A 20,825-nucleotide genomic window follows, 5' to 3' on the forward strand; every position below is an offset into this window, starting at 1 on the left:
TCGTGACAGTGCGTCTTCAGCTGTGCTCCATGCGTGTCTCTCGCCTCTCCCCTAATCACTTTTAACCGTCATTACCAATTTGCAAATGATGGTGAATAACTACTCATCATGAGATGTACAGTATTTCGTAATATCTTTATTCTAATTATGTTTACCATTGTAATCGTGCAATTTGTAATGCTTTGCATGGACGTGCGCTGGTGTGCGTTCATGAATGATAGAAGGATGGTGCGTGCACCTGCCAATATGACTGTTGACATGCGCTCTTAAAATAGCATATGAACAACTCGCCATTGACTTCTGACCAGGTTTAGGTGGTGTATGATAGCGATTTTTAGACAATGCACCAGGTCCCTCCCTAGGTTGTTAATTGCCACACCCCTGGGCGCAATGCTTTAAAAATAAAGGTGCAAAATAACGAATTCAACTTCGCGCCGGTGAATAACGAACTTTACGCCATGCGCTGGTGACCGAAAATACAGCCCTAAGGGCCCTATCATGACATTCTAGGGCCCTATCATGACATTCTAAAGTGCATCGTCACTCGTCAAAAGTCTATTCAAATTTAGTAGGATGTTCAGTTCACATTGGGAGGGGTTTCGTTCTCAAAAGTGGAGCGCATGGCGTAACAAGGTGTTCCTAGGTCTTTTAATCAGTCATATGGGTGTGTTTGGGGCGTAACATCATTTTAAACCAATGAGAATGACATCTGTCATTCCCTTTAACGGCGCAACGCGCGATATGTCAAATAAATGCATCGGTATTTTGGCATTCAACGGCGCATTTGAAGGAGGCTGCTTGCGAGACCGTATGGAATAGTCATTCTTAAACCATGCTTTACTAAAGCCTAGCATAGCCTTCACGCATTTGCACTCGTCTATTATTTGAACTCATTGGCAAAGTGAAACTAACTTCACCAAGGAGTCAGTCAACGACAAGACAGTTATATGCAGTTACTTTCACTATTGACTGACAATGGGTTACCATCGAAAACATAGGCTGGAAAATGCAACACTTACCCTAATGTTGCTCAAATGACTGAATAAAACAACATTTATCCTGCAGAGGAGTTGCTTATATCTTGTGACAGTGCGTCTTCAGCTGTGCTCCATACATGTCTCTCGCCTAATCACTTTGCAAATGATGGTGAATAACTACTCATCATGAGATGTACAGTATTTCGTAATATCTTTATTCTAATTATGTTTACCATTGTAATCATGCAATTTGTAATGCTTTGCATGGACGTGCGCTGGTGTGGATTCATGAATGATAGAAGGATGGTGCGTGCACCTGCCAATATGACTGTTGACATGCGCTCTTAAAATAGCATATGAACAACTCGCCATTGACTTCTGACCAGGTTTAGGTGGTGTATGATAGCGATTTTTAGACAATGCGCCAGGTCCCTCCCTAGGTTGTTAATTGCCACACCCCTGGGCGCAATGCTTAAAAAATAAAGGTGCAAAATAACGAATTCAACTTCGCGCCGGTGAATAACGAACTTTACGCCATGCGCTGGTGACCCAAAATACAGCCCCTAAAGTGCATCGTCACTCGTCAAAAGTCTATTCAAATTTAGTAGGATGTCCAGTTCACATTGGGAGGGGTTTCGTTCTCAAAAGTGGAGCGCATGGCGTAACAAGGTGTTCCTAGGTCTTTTAATCAGTCATATGGGTGTGTTTGGGGCGTAACATCATTTTAAACCAATGAGAATGACATCTGTCATTCCCTTTAACGGCGCAACGCGCGATATGTCAAATAAATGCATCGGTATTTTGGCATTCAACAGCGCATTTGAAGGAGGCTGCTTGCGAGACCGTATGGAATAGTCATTCTTAAACCATGCTTTACTAAAACCTAGCATAGCCTTCACGCATTTGCACTCGTCTATTATTTAAACTCATTGGCAAAGTGAAACTAACTTCACCAAGGAGTCAGTCAACGACAAGACAGTTATATGCAGTTACTTTCACTATTGACTGACAATGGGTTACCATCGAAAACATAGGCTGGAAAAAGCAACACTTACCCTAATGTTGCTCAAATGACTGAATAAAACAACATTTATCCTGCAGAGGAGTTGCTTATATCTCGTGACAGTGCGTCTTCAGCTGTGCTCCATACGTGTCTCTCGCCTAATCACTTTGCAAATGATGGTGAATAACTACTCATCATGAGATGTACAGTATTTCGTAATATCTTTATTCTAATTATGTTTACCATTGTAATCATGCAATTTGTAATGCTTTGCATGGACGTGCGCTGGTGTGGATTCATGAATGATAGAAGGATGGTGCGTGCACCTGCCAATATGACTGTTGACATGCGCTCTTAAAATAGCATATGAACAACTCGCCATTGACTTCTGACCAGGTTTAGGTGGTGTATGATAGCGATTTTTAGACAATGCGCCAGGTCCCTCCCTAGGTTGTTAATTGCCACACCCCTGGGCGCAATGCTTAAAAAATAAAGGTGCAAAATAACGAATTCAACTTCGCGCCGGTGAATAACGAACTTTACGCCATGCGCTGGTGACCCAAAATACAGCCCCTAAAGTGCATCGTCACTCGTCAAAAGTCTATTCAAATTTAGTAGGATGTCCAGTTCACATTGGGAGGGGTTTCGTTCTCAAAAGTGGAGCGCATGGCGTAACAAGGTGTTCCTAGGTCTTTTAATCAGTCATATGGGTGTGTTTGGGGCGTAACATCATTTTAAACCAATGAGAATGACATCTGTCATTCCCTTTAACGGCGCAACGCGCGATATGTCAAATAAATGCATCGGTATTTTGGCATTCAACAGCGCATTTGAAGGAGGCTGCTTGCGAGACCGTATAGAATAGTCATTCTTAAACCATGCTTTACTAAAACCTAGCATAGCCTTCACGCATTTGTACTCGTCTATTATTTGAACTCATTGGCAAAGTGAAACTAACTTCACCAAGGAGTCAGTCAACGACAAGACAGTTATATGCAGTTACTTTCACTATTGACTGACAATGGGTTACCATCGAAAACATAGGCTGGAAAAAGCAACACTTACCCTAATGTTGCTCAAATGACTGAATAAAACAACATTTATCCTGCAGAGGAGTTGCTTATATCTCGTGACAGTGCATCTTCAGCTGTGCTCCATACCTCTCGCCTCTCCCCTAATCACTTTTAACCGTCATTACCAATTTGCAAATGATGGTGAATAACTACTCATCATGAGATGTACAGTATTTCGTAATATCTTTATTCTAATTATGTTTACCATTGTAATCATGCAATTTGTAATGCTTTGCATGGACGTGCGCTGGTGTGCGTTCATGAATGATAGAAGGATGGTGCGTGCACCTGCCAATATGACTGTTGACATGCGCTCTTAAAATAGCATATGAACAACTCGCCATTGACTTCTGACCAGGTTTAGGTGGTGTATGATAGCGATTTTTAGACAATGCGCCAGGTCCCTCCCTAGGTTGTTAATTGCCACACCCCTGGGCGCAATGCTTAAAAAATAAAGGTGCAAAATAACGAATTCAACTTCGCGCCGGTGAATAACGAACTTTACGCCATGTGCTGGTGACCCAAAATACAGCCCTAAGTCTTTCCTCCTTTTTACCAAATATAATTACTTCAGTTTTTTCTTTGTTCAGCTGAAGAAAATGTTGAGACATCCAGGTGTTGATTTGTTCTATACACTGACACATAGGGCTATATTTTGGGGCACCAGCGCATGGCGTACAGTTCGTTTTTCAGTCGCGCGAAGTTGAATTCGGTATTTTGCACCTTTATTTTTTAAGCATTGCGCCCAGGGGTGTGGCAATTAACAACCTAGGGCGGGCCCTGGCGCGTTCTCTAAAAATCGCTATCATACACCACCTAAACCTGGTCAGAAGTCAATGGCGAGTTGTTCATATGCTATTTTAAGAGCGCATGTCAACAGTCATATTGGCAGGTGCACGCACCATCCTTCTATCATTCATGAACGCACACCAGCGCACGTCCATGCAAAGCATTACAAATTGCACGATTACAATGTTAAACATAATTAGAATAAAGATATTACGAAATACTGTACATCTCATGATGAGTAGTTATTCACCATCATTTGCAAATTGGTAATGACGGTTAAAAGTGATTAGGGGAGAGGCGAGAGACACGTATGGAGCACAGCTGAAGACGCACTGTCACGAGATATAAGCAACTCCTCTGCAGGATAAATGTTGTTTTATTCAGTCATTTGAGCAACATTAGGGTAAGTGTTGCTTTTTCCAGCCTATGTTTTCGATGGTAACCCATTGTCAGTCAATAGTGAAAGTAACTGCATATAACTGTCTTGTCGTTGACTGACTTCCTTGGTGAAGTTAGTTTCACTTTGCCAATGAGTTCAAATAATAGACGAGTGCAAATGCGTGAAGGCTATGCTAAGTTTTAGTAAAGCATGGTTTAAGAATGACTATTCCATACGGTCTCGCAAGCAGCCTCCTTCAAATGCGCCGTTGAATGCCAAAATACCGATGCATTTATCTGACATATCGCGCGTTGCGCCGTTAAAGGGAATGACAGATGTCATTCTCATTGGTTTAAAATGATGTTACGCCCCAAACACACCCATATGACTGATTAAAAGACCTAGGAACACCTTGTTACGCCATGCGCTCCACTTTTGAGGACGAAAACCCTCCCAATGTGAACTGGACATCCTACTAAATTTGAATAGACTTTTGACGAGTGACGATGCACTTTAGAATGTCATGATAGGGCCCATAGATTCAAAAGGACCATAGTCGTTTGGTGACAGAGCTAAGTAAATTTGTGTGTCATCTGCATAGCTATGATATGAAATCAAGTTATTTTGGATGATTTGTCCAAGTGGGAGCATATAGAGGTTGAATAATAGTGGCCCTAAGATCGACCCCTGGGGAACACCACAGGTCAAGGACGTTGGTGTTGAGGTACAGTTTCCAATGGCAACAAAGAAGCTCCTTTCTTGTAGATATGATTTTAGCCAGCTGATAACTATGCCTGTAAATACAACCCAGTGTTCTAGTCTGTGTAGTAAAATATTGTGATCAACAGTGTCAAATGCTGCACTAAGGTCCAGTAGCACTAGGACTGATGTTTTACCTGAATCTGTGTTTAGGCGTATGTCATTGGAAACTTTAATAAGAGCTGTTTCAGTGCTGTGATTTGCCCGAAAACCAGACTGAAAGTAATCAAAATACCCATTTGATGTTAGGAAGGTGGTTAATTGATTAAAGACTACTTTTTCAATAATTTTGCCAATAAAAGGTAGATTGGATATGGGCCTGTAATTGTTTAGCATGGAGGCATCCAGGTTATTCTTCTTGAGAAGTGGCTTTACAACAGCTGTTTTCAGTGACTTAGGAAAAATGCCAGACAGCAGTGATACATTTACAATTTGAAGGACATCCGCCGCTATGAGATGAAAAACAGTTTTGAAGAAATTGGTAGGCAGAGTGTCTAAGACACATGTGGAAGAGCTGAGATTCTGTACCGTTTTTTTAAGTGTTTCGTAGTCTATCAAGCTGAACTCTGACATTAAGTTTAGTTTCCCTCTGTTTGTTGCTGGAAGTTCAGGTTGTTGAATTTGTAATTGAGCAGATATGTTGAGTCTGATTTTGTCAATTTTACCTTTAAAAAAATATGAAAACTCATTGCATTTATTAGTTAAAGGGACACCAGGCAAGCCTGATGCTTTTTCTCTACGAAACTCCCCCTCGCTCGGTCTGAAGCTCTTTTCCTTTTCTTTGCATCTTCCGTCAAGGGTTTTTTGCTGCTTCTTCGCCGGCTCTGCCATTATACACACGTTTGCAACAATCGCTAGCGTTTCATTAGCCTCCCTCTGTGCTGTGGATGCAGGATGGAAACTGAAACTGCTTCGGTCGCCGGGTACGATACACTGAACTTGCAAGCGGGATATTCTTCCTACAGGCAGTAGGGGCGGGCGAGAGAGTCTTCATTCGCCCTGTAATGAGTCATTTAACCATATACCGACTTACGAAGATGATTAATTAACACGAAAACGTTGCCTGGTGTCCCTTTAAGAGAAGTTCAGGTGCTAATTGTGAGGGGGGATTTGTTAATTTATCAACAGTTGAAAATAGAATACAAGTGTTATTTGAACTTCTATTGATAATGTTAGAAAAAAAGGATGGTCTTGCTTTGCATATTTCAGAGTTATATGTGCGGAGCATCTTTTTATGGATTTCATAGTGGATCTGAAGTTTGTTTTTACGCCATTTTCTTTCAGTCTTCCTACACTATCTTTTTAGAAGTTTAACTGCTGGATTTTGCCTCCATGGTGCTTTCTGTTTGTCCTTAACTTTCTTGAATTGTAATGGAGCAATGTCATCCATAATGTTTGCCATTTTTGCATTAAAGTGATCAAATAAGTCTTCTACAGAGTCTGACAGTTGACTTGACTTTAGTGAAAGTGCTTGCTCAAAGAGAGCACTTGTCTGATCATTTATGATTCTCCTTTTTACAATCATAGCTGTGTTTTGAGTGTGTGGGGACATAGACACATCAAAGAACACGCAGAAATGATCAGATAAGGCCAGGTCTTTAACAGCTGTAGAGACATCGAGACCCTTTGTGATAACAAGGTCGAGGGTATGGCCGAGAGAGTGTGTTGGCCCCTGTACATGCTGTGTTATGGAGAAAGTATCGATTAGTGCAATGAATTCCTTGGCGTAATTGTTTTCAGGGTTATCCACATGCAAGTTTAGATCCCCTGATATAATAAGACAGTCAAACTCTATGCAAACGACTGATAGCAGTTCACCTAGCTCTTCAAGAAAAACTTTTGCTGAATGTTTTGGAGGCCTGTAAATTGTCAGTAATAAAATCTGAGGAGAGGACTTAATGCATGCACACAGATATTCAAATGAAGTAAAGTCACCGAATGACGACTGATTGCACTGAAAAGACGTCTTAAAAATTGTGGCTATCCCCCCACCTTTTTTATTTGCTCTGGTAGCACACAAAAAACAAAAATTTGGGGGAGCTGATTCAATGAGAGTAGCAGCACTGTTTGCTTGATCTAACCATGTCTCAGTTAAAAGTAAAAAATCAAGGTTGTGTGTGCAAATTAGATCATTAATTAAGAATGATTTGTTTGAAAGAGATCTGATATTTAGGAGTGCTAGTTTTGCTGTAAGTGTTGGGGAAAAATGGTCCATGGGGGAAATCTGAGGTTGAATTGGTACGGGTAGGAGATTGGACTGGTTTACCCTATAAGCTCGATGCATTTGTGTTCTATATTTTGTCAATACAGGAATAGAGAATGTCATGGGCTTACTGGGTCCCGGCATGTTCTCAAAACTACTGTCAGTACCATTTATATTGCAGGGACCCTGAGAATATCATACAATACAGTCATCATCATCATCATCATCATCAAATAATTGTCCACTGCAGCTGCTATATGCCAGCTGACCAACAAGGTGGGATGTTGATGGGTATACAGTTGAAGGTCTTGGTTTACCAACAAGGTGGGGTGTTGATGGGTATACAGTTGAAGGTCTTGGTTTACCAACAAGGTGGGATGTTGATGGGTATACAGTTGAAGGTCTTGGTTTACCAACAAGGTGGGATGTTGATGGGTATACAGTTGAAGGTCTTGGTTTACCAACAAGGTGGGATGTTGATGGGTATACAGTTGAAGGTCTTGGTTTACCAACAAGGTGGGATGTTGATGGGTATGCAGTTGAAGGTCTTTTTTTTTTTTTTTTTATACTTTATTGTGTTCATTCAGGTTTCAATGAATTCATAAACAATCATGATCATTCATGTGTGAACACATTTTCCATCATTTTTCTTTTTCTTTTTTCCCCACTCGTGTATACCTCAAGTAAGACATAATCATAATAGTAATAATAATTAAAAAAATATATATAGCACATACACAAAATAACAATACAAATAACCCTAACGTAAATGAAAACAAGAATGAACCTACAAAGCGTATTTGTTAACTGAAGTATTGAGTCTTGATTTCTCATGAGCGTGGTTTAATATGGCTCCTCATCTTAACATTAGTAAAGGGCCCATTTTTTGTCATATACATCTTCTTGATTATTAATTCTATAAGTTATTTTTTCCATGTTTCTCATTTCCTCCTTTTCCAGTCCTTCGGGTCTTATGCCCAGAATAGCATTGTGTTGTTGTATTCACACGTCTTTACATAGTTTTTCTCGCATAAGATGTTGAACCGCTTGCCAATATTTATTAAGTTTATTACAAGAATAAAATATATGTGTATAATCAGCGTTGTTTACACCGCATTCCCTCCAGCAGCTGGTGTTGGTTTGCGCGTATTTAGCTATTATTGATGGTGTTAAGAAATATCTAACATTTATCTTCCAGGCATATTCCTGCCAGTAGGGGGATCTAGTATAAATATTAATATCTTTCAGGCATTGTTTCCATTCCTCTTCACTAATGGTTTTGTTCAATTCCTGCTCCCACTTATCCTTAATGTGATCTAACTTTTCAGTCCCACATTCCTGTAGAATATTATATATTTGTCCAATTAAGTGTTGAGTATTCTCGCTCTGGCATTTTTTCGCCATGTATTGTATAAGTAAATGTAAGTCATTAAGGCTTTTTAGCTGGGCTTTTTCATTCAGATAATTCCTGAGCTGCAGATATCGGTAGAATTGATTGTTTTGGAGCTGATATGCCCTTGCTATATTTTCAAATGAATCTACTCCAGTGTCACAGAGCATTTGGCAGTGCGTGATGAGACCTTTATTTCTCCAGCTCTTAAAGGTGTTATCGAGTGTATTTGGAGTGAAGTCTGGGTCGCTCTGTATTTCTCTTAGACAAGTCAATTCTCCTTCGTTAATTTTTATGCTCTTACATATTATTCTCCAAGTTTTGACAGTGTTGTTTATTACGAAATTATTTGTTTTCGTCTGCTTTGTGGTGAAGAGGTTATTTAAGTTACCAACCAGCATTGTTTCAATGTTTTTCCATTTTGGGCTCAAACCTTTATTCAACATAATTAAAATTAATTTGACCTGTGCTGCATAATGGTAGTTAATTAAATTTGGTAGTGCAAACCCCCCTTCCCTTCTCCTCTGTTGCATAATTTTAAGTTTAACTCTTGGTTTTTTCCCGTCCCACAAGAATTTTCTCAACAAACTCTCCCAGTATTTGAAACTTATGTGAGGTATATACAGTGGTATGTTTTGAAATAGAAATAAGAATCGTGGTAAAATATTCATTTTTATCGCACTGATCTTTTCCATTAACGTAAAAGGCAAACTTCTCCACCTATGTAGGTCTTGTTTAACAGACTTTTCCAGTGTTCCAAAATTGCATTGGTAAAGCTGTTCAAGGTTACTCGGTACAATCACTCCCAGGTACCTTATACTATTTTCGTCCCATTTGAAATTATATTTATTTTTTAATTGATTTTCTAATTGGCAACCGATTTGCATCACTTCTGTTTTATTATGACCGCCGCGCAGCGAAGCGGCGGTCATATAGGTTTAGTCAGATTTTTTTTTTTTTTTTCTTTTTCGCATGTCCAAATTTCTGTCAATGATTCCCGGGACACTGAAAGACCGGGGTAGACGAAACTTGGTGGGCATGTAACCCCATATGGATAGCATGGAACCATCGTTTTTGGTTTTGATCTGTAGCCCCCCCGCTGGACTGCACCCCCCGAAAGGAGGGTAGGGCAGACACAGTTTTCTGTGAATATCTCGAGAACCGTAAGGTTTAGGAGGACCATTTTTTTTTTTGTATGTTAATCTCAAGGGGCCATGTCAACCCATTCCATAACCACTCATTTCATGTAAAGCGCCACCTAGTTAAACACAAAAAAGTAAAAATGAGGTGTTGTAATCGCAGGTATCTGTGACCTAACATAGTCAAAACTGCACGAAATTGGAAGTGTAGGATCATTATGACACCCTCTGAATGCACGCCAAGTTTCGTGGAATTCCGTTCATGGGGGGCCACACAATAAATTAATTTATGTTACTATACACCAACTGGCCTGTAGGTGGCCGGAGACAGTTTTCTGTGAATATCTCGAGAACCGTAGGGCCTAGGAGGTCCACCTTTTTTTTTTTATGTTGATCTCAAGGGGCCATGTCAACCCATCCCATTACCACTTATTTCATGTATAGCGCCACCTAGTTAAAAATTAAAAAGCAAAAGATTAGGTGTTTTCATCACAATATCTCTGGCTGACATGGTCAAAACTGCACGAAATTGAAAGTGTAGGATCATTATGACACCCTCCGAATGCATGCCAAGTTTTGTGTACTTTCGTTCATGGGGGGCCTTACAATAAAACAATTTATGTGTACATTTAGTGACGTACACCAACAAGGATTCCCGGGACACTGAAAGACCGGGGTACACAAAACTTGGTGGGCATGTACCCCCACATGGATAGCATGGAACTGTCATTTTTCGTTTTGATCTGTAGCCCCCCCGCTGGACTGAACCCCCCGAAAGGAGGGTAGGCCAGACACAGTTCTCTGTGAATATCTTGAGAACTGTAGGGCCTAGGATGACCATTTTTTCCGTATATTTGCCTCCAGGGGTCATGTTAACCCAGTTCATGTGCACACATGTGCACAAACAGATACACACACACACACACATTCACAGTAATCATGACACATACTCACACAGTAGACATATGTACGCGTCCATGCACAGGCACATACGCAGGCACGCGCACACACACACACACACACACACACACACACACACACACTCACACACACACACACACACCCACACACATAACATAAACATAACACAAACAATCAAGAATTTCTCATAATTATGAACAGGCAAGATGGAGGTGGGGTTGTATAAAATGAATTTTACATGTGAAATCTATGAACTAATCATGTTTTGGTACTTGTTGTCTAGCAGATACCAGTGAGAATTGAGTGTGGATAATGCAATTTAGTGAGACAGTTAGAATCATATAGGCCTTTCAGCGTGATTTCTTTTTGTGGAAAAAATGTGCTGGACTGGGCGGCGGTCATATTTTGTACCGCTCTGCGGTACATCTAGTTTAAGTTCAACTTATATCCTGACACATTACTGTAAAATGTTATTTCACCCATTAGGGCTGGCAAAGATTTGCAAACATTTGTCAAGTATAGAATTATATCATCCGCAAATAATGCAATTTTATGTTCCTCCTCTCCAACATAAACCCCTCTCACCTCTGTATTCTGTCTGATTCTTTCAGCTAATGGCTCTATACATAGGGCAAATAGTTGTGGAGATAATGGGTCACCCTGTTTGGTTCCTCTCTTTATTGTGAATGAATCAGACAAGGTTCCGTTAACTTTCACTCTGGCCTGTGGGTATTTATACATTCCTCTGATCAAATTAATAAATGTCTGATTGAAATTAAACTTCTTACACACTTCAATTAGGAAAGGCCAGAGTATTCTATCGAACGCCTTCTCTGCATCAAGTGTTATAGTTAACATAGGTAACTTACTTTTTGAGGCGTGGTCTATAATATTAAGGGTGCGGTGAATGTTATCACTCAACAATCTGTCTTTCACAAAGCCTGTTTGGTCCAAGTTGATTATTTTAGGCATTATATTTGACCATCTCTTAGCAATTATAGCTGTAAATATTTTTTGGTCTACGTTTAGCAGGGATATAGGCCTATATGAAGAGCAACATTCAGGGTCTTTTCCTTCTTTATACAACACAGAAATTATTGCTGAGTTCCAAGTATTAGGCCAGAGTCCTGTTTCCAGAATCTTATTAAAAACTCTACACAAAATGGGTGTTAATAACTCTTGAAACTCCTTATAAAATTCATAAGTGTACCCGTCATCACCTGGGCTTTTCCCAGCCTTCCCATTCTTTATAGTCTTTACTATTTCTATTTCTGCTATTTGCTGTGTTAACTCTTCGTTCTGACCATCAGTTACTGCTGGGAGCTGTAACGTGTCCAAAAATGTTTGAATTTCTTTGTTGTCAACCTTTGATTCGGGGGTGTACAGATCTTGGTAGAACTCCCTGAAACCAGATGCAATATTTGATTTTCCCCTCCTGTAAACCCCTTTTTTATCCTTAACCGTGGCTACTATAGATCTTTCTTGTTGTTTTTTTTAACTTAAAAGCCAATTTTTTCAAGGAGGTCGTTCTATTGTCAAAATAAGTTTGTTTACAAAGCACTATTTTTTTTTCAATCTCCATTGATTCTAATGATTTCAGTAATTTTTTAGTGGCACATAATTGTGTATATACCTCTGTTTTCATACAAATTTCATATTCTTTTTGCAGGTCTCCTATCTTATTTTCTAAGTTGGTCTTTGTTTTTTCTTTTTGTTTCTTTTCCCAGGAGGAAATCGCAATTATTTCTCCTCGAACTGTTGCCTTTGCAGCTTCCCATAATACTATATCCGATACTTCACCATTATCATTTAACTCAAAGAACGACTTGATTTTCCTCGCGATTTTGTCTTTTAAGTAAGGATTTCCCAGTAATGAGTTATTCAGTCTCCAAAGTGTTTTTCATATTCATATTCATATGCATTCATATTCAATTCCATTACGACCGGAGCATGATCAGTTATTGTTATGGGTAATATTTCGCACTTGCTAACTCTTGCAATATCATTTTTGTACATAAAAAAGTAATCCAATCTTGAAAAGACCTTATGTGCATCAGAATAGAAAGTAAAAGCTTTGTCACGAGGGTGTAGACAATGCCAAACATCTATTAAACCTATGTCTGTTTCAGCTTTTCGGAGTAGGTCTGCAGCTTTCTCTGATTTATGTTTCGTCCTGCTCTGGGTATCTGTTTTCGGGTTCATGACCAAGTTAAAATCCCCACCCATAATTATAGTTCCTTGTGCCTCCAACATTAACAATTGTAGTACTCTTTTCACAAGTCCATCCCCTTTTCCTGGAGGGTTATATACATTAATGAGTGTTAGACAATGTTCTTCCAGCATACCCATTACTACTACATATCTTACTTCTTTGTCCCTAATGCATTTTATTTTCTTAAACATGAGATGGTTCTTGATCAAGATTGAGACTCCTCTTCTAGATGTTGAGTGGGAGGAGTGGAACCCTTGTGCATTAGCTAAATTTTCCATTTTAGCATGTTCAATTGTACTTAAATGGGTTTCTTGGAGGAAGATTATTTCTCCCCCTTCTTTCTTAAGGTACTGGAGTATCCGTTTCCTTTTTATTACATTATTTAGGCCATTTACATTTAAGGATATGCATCTAACTTTCCCCATGAGAGATATTTCATTTTCCCTTTGTATTTATTTCTAAGAAAACCAAACAAAAATACATAAAGAAAAAAGTGCATAAGTGAGACATTCCCCCTTACCAAAAACTCCCATCTTAAACTTCCAAAGAATGTAACCTTTTCTACATGGTTACTAAGTAGCCTCCACTGTATGTCGTGGAATAACAGGGTCTTACTGTTTCGTCCATACCCAAGTTTGGTTATGATGTATATTGGACTAAGGCATGCCCTTACAAGTGTGGTGAACAGCATGATGTCTTGGAGTCTCTCCCCTATTGTCTTTTCTTACATTGTGAATATTTTAGTGCCTATTTGTATCCCCGCTCCCCACCCACCCACCTATGAACCCACACATGGACATACACACTCATACACTCACTGGAGGAAAAATAAAATGTCATGTTCAGCCCAGATTGTGTGTGCATGTATGTATTATCCGTGTGGTGTGTGTCCATTCAGCATGTCCATGTACAGGAGCCCAGGCAGGTGCCATGGAGCATAATCCTATACCGTGTCCCTAATGGCGCACCGGAGTACCACGTCCCAGCGCGCAGGGTGCACTGATTACGCACTGATTACGCACCCGAAACACCACACTCAAGCACCGCCACCAGCGACACGGCTATAGCCTCAAACTCATTATTAATTTAATCGTATTAATCTACTTTATCTACCTCTATCTCCGCTGGCACCTCTGGAGGAGTGGTCGTTGTCTCTTGCTCTCGTCCGATGTTCTGTCCGTAAACTTTCTGGAAGGGGACTGACTGCGCTTTCCCCCTCTTAGCTTCATACAGGCGCTGATCCATGGCAAGTATCACTCCTTTCTCTCGTAGGCCACGTTCTGCCTCCTCAGGAGTCGTGTAGATCGTTGGTTCCCCCTCGCCGAAAACCTTCAATTTCGCTGGGTATAGCAGGTGCGATTTCACGTTTTTCTCCTTGAGTAATCTCCTTAATGGGACGTATCGGTTTCTCTCCTTTTGAACTTTGCTTGTGAAGTCCTGTGAAAAGTAGATGCGCTCCTCATCCAGACTGATGTTCTTCGCCCAAGCTGTCTGTAGGATTTGTTGCCGGATATTCCAATTCGGAAAACGCACCACAATCGACCGGGGACTTCTTGCACTATCTTGTGTTTTCCCCGTGGTTTGTTGGCTACTATTTGAGGGTGAACGATAGGCTGCTTCAATCTGTAATAGTCCAGGAGGAAGCTCCAGTTTATCCTCGAGAAATGTTCTCATAAATCCGACCATGTTTCCTCCCTCTGTGCCTTCTTTAATATTGTATATCCGTAGGTTATTCTGACGAGCTTTGTTCTCAAGATGCTCAAGCCTTTCATTCAGTCTTTTTTGCTCTTGTTTCAGCCATTCTATCGTCTCATTTGCACCGGTCTCTCTTTCTTCCAGTTCATGTATGCGTTGTTCAGCTTCCTTTATATTGTCATTTGCTTCTTCTAATCCCGAACGTATTTGGGTAACATCAGCTCTTACTTGTTTTAATTCCGTCGAAAAAGTCCCGAAGTCTTGTCGAAGTTCTGCAATCTGTTTGGATATTTCCTCCTTGAAGTCAGTCAGCATGGCCTTCAATCTGTTTGGATATTTCCTCCTTGAAGTCAGTCAGCATGGCCTTCAAACTTTGTTCCAGCTTTTTGTCCGCCATTGCTTCCTCAGCCACACTTGATTTCTTCTTCTTTGATTTCTCTCGTGGAGTTTCTTGAGCAACTGTGCCAGATCTTAAATTCATTACTTTTTGTCCATGAATTCGAGTTTAAAAGTTCATTCAAAGGCACGATACTTTGATTTATAAATTAGACGTCAGGGTTTGTGCGGAGCTACTCACACCGACATCTCACCTCACCGGAAGTCTCGTGAAGTTTTGCAGTTCCAGTTGAAGGTCTTGGTTTACCAACAAGGTGGGATGTTGATGGGTATACAGTTGAAGGTCTTGGTTTACCAACAAGGTGGGATGTTGATGGGTATACAGTTGAAGGTCTTGGTCTACCAACAAGGTGGGATGTTGAATTTGGCTTTTGCCTCGACTGGAAGCCTGGCCATTTAAATCAAATGCATAGCCTAATCATGTCAATGTTGCAAGAAAGCAATCTAAATAAGTCATTGACATTTGTTTAGTTTTAAATCACTTGGGGAGACAGCTTACATGATCCAGATGTTGCGTTGTCATGGACTACAGGTAGGAATACAGTTTACGGTTTAAAATAGTTTTCATACACAACGCAATGGCTAATAATTGGATATAGGCCATTGCTATGCATCTGCTAAAATGTATGGTCATAGTCAGTTACCTTGTCAACCCACATAAGGCAAATAATATTCTGATATGACAACATTTACTTTTTCTTTTGTTTACCACAAAGTCCGGTATAATACAGCCTAACCATGTAGGCATTAAGACAAGTATCAGTAGCTTAATCCAAGTAGTTAGTTGTTTATTTGTCGTCTTCCAGAAATGCAAACCAACGTGGACGCACGAGGACGCTCGTGCCCAAAACTAAACTCGTGCATGAGCTGTCATCTACCAATCAGCATGTAAAAACTGGTGCCGGAAGTTGCAACCATGTAGCGCCATGTTTTCAAAAATGTCGGCGGCCAAATGCCATGCTAAGTGGCTGAAGCTAACCCTTCAAATCCTGACCCCCTGATCTAAACTATCGCTCACTGTCTGTCTCTAGCCTGTCAATTAATCTATATCACTAACCTATCAATCACAAGAATGCACTATAAATCGCTATATCTCTATATGTCTCTATGTCGCTATATCTCTCAAAATCTCTCTCCTCACAAAAAACCCACAAAGATAGGATGTGCTTGAATGACTTTTAAGCATTCTGGGACTTTGTAATTTAGATCAAACAGGTGTTTACTCGGGTAATTCGCGCGGCAAGTGTGCCACCTGTCCAAACCAAATTGAAACACCACGAAGCCTCACTAAGCCATGGTCACGTGACATGGGCGTTTTGAACCACACTTCGAAACACTGTTCGAAACACTTACGTTTCGGAAGCTCGACACTGTTTCGAAACGTCAGCTTCGAGCGTCACATCCCTAGTTTCTACCTAGTATGCATTGCATTTAACCCAGCATGCATTGCGTTCAACCCAGAATGCATCACATCAAGTCAGATCTGCACAGCAATGCATCAAGTCGAACAAGCCTATTGCCATATTGATGACTCCATGTTTAATGTGGGTAGGTTTAGAGTAGGGTTGCCATATTGATGACTCGATGTTTAATGTGGGTAGGTTTAGAGAAGGGTTGCCATGACGACCCCATGTTTAATATGGGTAGGTTTAGAGTAGGGTACAAACTGAGCAAGCTTGTGAATTGACATCAGCAAATAAAGTAATTGCTGAAGTAAGTTGTCATTTTTTCAGAAAGTTGGTGTCAGCAGGTATAAAGGTTTAAAGGGTAAACTCTTACATTTTAAAGTTAAAAACTTTTACACCATTGTGGAGTTTGTATGTTATGCAATAATACCACAATGCATTCATTCATTTACCAGTATGTCTACATGAAACAATAGTCATTCATTCATTGTTCAAAATTGAAATAAAAGTTAATTTCTAGAGTAAATTGAAATAAACGACAGCCTGACTACACAACGTTGTTCTAATAGTGGTTATTTCTCACTTTTACTAAATATATGGGCACAAATTCTATTCTATGCTCTGCCATCTTGGATTTGATTGAATTCTGGACTTTTTCAAGATAAGTTTCAAGCAACGGATTGGACTCATCATTTGCATAAAAGAGACATTTCATCTATTTACATTTACATCTGTCAGTTATATTACAAAGGCCATTGTCCTCGGAGCAACTTGCCCGGGAACTGAACCCACAGTTGTTAATGTTACTGCATGCTAGCCCAGCTCCTTGACCACTACGCTACCACCTACTGCATGCTAGCCCAGCTCCTTGACCACTACGCTACCACTTACTGCATGCTAGCCCAGCTCCTTGACCACTACGCTACCACCTACTGCATACTAGCCCAGCTCCTTGACCACTACGCTACCACCTACTGCATGCTAGCCCAGCTCCTTGACCACTACGCTACCACCTAGCCGTGAATCTCAGAATAGTGGTGACCAAAGAATACTTCTCAGGATAGCGTGACAGCAGTTGCGACAGTCAACACAATGAGAGGAATAACAGATCAGTGATCAATAACAACTGGAATCTTAAAACAGTAAGAGTAGTCAAACTGCATCTCACCACAACGGTATAACAGTGCTCATATCGGCCACAGTTATGGCACCACACAAGTATAACAGTGCTCATATCGGCCACAGTTATGGCACCACACAAGTATAACAGTGCTCATATCGGCCACAGTTATCGGCCACAGTTATGGCACCACAACGGTATAACAGTGCTCATATCGGCCACAGTTATCGGCCACAGTTATGGCACCACACAAGTATAACAGTGCTCATATCGGCCAAAGTTATCGGCCACAGTTATGGCACCACAACGGTATAACAGTGCTCATACCGGCCACAGTTATCGGCCACAGTTATGGCACCAAAGATCTGCACAGCAATGCATCAAGTCGAACAAGCCTATTGCCATATTGATGACTCCATGTTTAATGTGGGTAGGTTTAGAGTAGGGTTGCCATATTGATGACTCGATGTTTAATGTGGGTAGGTTTAGAGAAGGGTTGCCATGACGACCCCATGTTTAATATGGGTAGGTTTAGAGTAGGGTACAAACTGAGCAAGCTTGTGAATTGACATCAGCAAATAAAGTAATTGCTGAAGTAAGTTGTCATTTTTTCAGAAAGTTGGTGTCAACAGGTATAAAGGTTTAAAGGGTAAACTCTTACATTTTAAAGTTAAAAACTTTTACACCATTGTGGAGTTTGTATGTTATGCAATAATACCACAATGCATTCATTCATTTACCAGTATGTCTACATGAAACAATAGTCATTCATTCATTGTTCAAAATTGAAATAAAAGTTAATTTCTAGAGTAAATTGAAATAAACGACAGCCTGACTACACAAAGTTGTTCTAATAGTGGTTATTTCTCACTTTTACTAAATATATGGGCACAAATTCTATTCTATGCTCTGCCATCTTGGATTTGATTGAATTCTGGACTTTTTCAAGATAAGTTTCAAGCAACGGATTGGACTCATCATTTGCATAAAAGAGACATTTCATCTATTTACATTTACATCTGTCAGTTATATTACAAAGGCCATTGTCCTCGGAGCAACTTGCCCGGGAACTGAACCCACAGTTGTTAATGTTACTGCATGCTAGCCCAGCTCCTTGACCACTACGCTACCACCTACTGCATGCTAGCCCAGCTCCTTGACCACTACGCTACCACCTACTGCATGCTAGCCCAGCTCCTTGACCACTACCACCTACTGCATGCTAGCCCAGCTCCTTGACCACTACGCTACCACTTACTGCATGCTAGCCCAGCTCCTTGACCACTACGCTACCACCTACTGCATGCTAGCCCAGCTCCTTGACCACTACGCTACCACCTACTGCATGCTAGCTTAGCTCCTTGACCACTACCACCTACTTCATGCTAGCCCAGCTCCTTGACCACTACGCTACCACCTACTGCATGCTAGCCCAGCTCCTTGACCACTACGCTACCACCTACTGCATGCTAGCCCAGCTCCTTGACCACTACCACCTACTGCATGCTAGCCCAGCTCCTTGACCACTACGCTACCACTTACTGCATGCTAGCCCAGCTCCTTGACCACTACGCTACCACCTACTGTATGCTAGCCCAGCTCCTTGACCACTACGCTACCACCTACTGCATACTAGCCCAGCTCCTTGACCACTACGCTACCACCTACTGCATGCTAGCCCAGCTCCTTGACCACTACGCTACCACCTACTGCATGCTAGCCCAGCTCCTTGATCACTATGCTACCACCTACTGCATGCTAGCTCAGCTCCTTAACCACTTACTGCATGCTAGCCCAGCTCCGTGACCACTACGCTACCACCTACTGCATGCTAGTCCAGCTCCTTGACCACTACACTACCACCGCCACATTTGGCCCTATCTAGCTGGTGACATAATGTCCACTCGCGGCTTGTCACTGTAAATGCCAACTCTGATTGAAAATGAATGGCAGCTGGTGGCTTTGCCTCTGTCTCTTGTAGATAATGTGACCAAGGGGATAGAGGGTGCTGCTGTGACTATGTGTTGCCACAGTACTATGTAGGACCCTGTAGGATTAGAAGAATGCTGTTGGGGCCATTGGGACTGTGTGTTTTGATTAGGTCTCAGTGCTCACCATATGTGTTTGCCTGTGTATTTCTGAATTCAGGTTGAACATTTCTCACTTGCACATAAATAAATACTAAAATCACCAGTTAGAAAATAAGTAGTTCTAATGTGGTCACTGCATTGTCCATTATCTCTTCCACATTCCTATAGTTATAATGTGGTCACTGCATTGTCCATTATCTCTTCCACATTCCTATAGTTCTGTCATCAGTTGAGGAGGGTTGAAGGAGAAGCTGTGCATGAAGGGGCGGAGACAGTGATGTCATGGCCAGCAGCACCCAAACAGACAAACAGGAAGTCCAGCACAATGTGGAAGCAGGTCAGTCACCTTGTGTACTCATCAGCACAAAACACTACATTGGTTTGCATTGGTTAGAACATGAAAGCATATGGCTAAAGAACACCACATTGGTTGGAACATAAGAGCATATGGCTAAAGAACCCCACATTGGTTAGAACTTAAGAGCATATTGCTAAAGAACACTGCATTGGTTAGAACTTAAGAGCATATGACTAAAGAACACTACGTTGATTGGAACTTAAGAGCATATGGCTAAAGCTTGCTTGTAATGATGCACGGCTGTAAGCATTTGGGTCAAATCTGTGTCCACAGGTGCAGGTGCTGAGAGTCGGACATCTGCAGCATCTCCAGCTAAAGCCACAGGTACTGTAATCCCTGCGACAGCACCGCTGTCACACTATCCTGAAAAATATTCTTTGGTCATCACTGTTCTGAGATTTACGGCTCCCATTGACTTCCATTCAAAACATCAAAACAACACTTCCAAAATGTGCTCAAACTAAAACCGGTGACTCATGCCAGCAACCATTTCACTTTGACTTAAGCAATGTGGAGAAAAACTGCCAGCCCCTAAGACTGCCCATTATTCAAATGTATGCTCATCTAATGTGAGTAATTGCATTCAAAAACGTACCTTAATGATACACCACAATTTATAAAATAACAAAGTTTGAAAAGAAAAACACAACATATCAGATGAATTAGACAAATAAGATTTTCTACAGTAATTTCCTGTTAAATTAAAAATGTAGCCGCAGCTGTGGCGCAACTGGCTGGGGCACCTGCACCGTACGCCGGCGACCCGGGTTCGATTCCCGCCCCGTGGTCCTTTCCGGATCCCACCCCGACTCTCTCTCCCACTCGCTTCCTGTCGTTCTCCACTGTCCTATCTGATTAAAGGCATAAAAAGCCCAAAAATATACTTAAAAAAAAAAATGTAATGGCGCTATTGCA

The 20,825-nt window shown here is 41.0% G+C and overlaps 1 protein-coding gene across 3 annotated transcripts in view; it reads left to right on the top strand.

Annotated features, from left to right (window-relative positions):
• LOC143137493 (NACHT, LRR and PYD domains-containing protein 1 homolog) overlaps positions 1-20,825 on the top strand; it is a 61,458-nt gene that overhangs the window by 6,761 nt on the left and 33,872 nt on the right. For all 3 annotated transcript variants that reach the window (XM_076297721.1, XM_076297722.1, XM_076297723.1), the window contains exons 2-3: positions 19,770-19,889; positions 20,184-20,234. In XM_076297721.1, the coding sequence (XP_076153836.1) occupies positions 19,835-19,889; positions 20,184-20,234 (106 nt within the window). In that variant the 5' untranslated portion in view covers positions 19,770-19,834. The remainder of the gene's footprint in view (positions 1-19,769; positions 19,890-20,183; positions 20,235-20,825) is intronic.

The sequence above is a fragment of the Alosa pseudoharengus genome, unplaced genomic scaffold (genome assembly GCF_046254945.1).
Source record: "Alosa pseudoharengus isolate Yale_2024_CS ecotype anadromous, Long Island Sound unplaced genomic scaffold, YU_APseudo_1.1 YU_APseudo_1.1_scf_21, whole genome shotgun sequence".
In the NCBI taxonomy this organism is placed as follows: Eukaryota; Metazoa; Chordata; class Actinopteri; order Clupeiformes; family Clupeidae; genus Alosa; species Alosa pseudoharengus.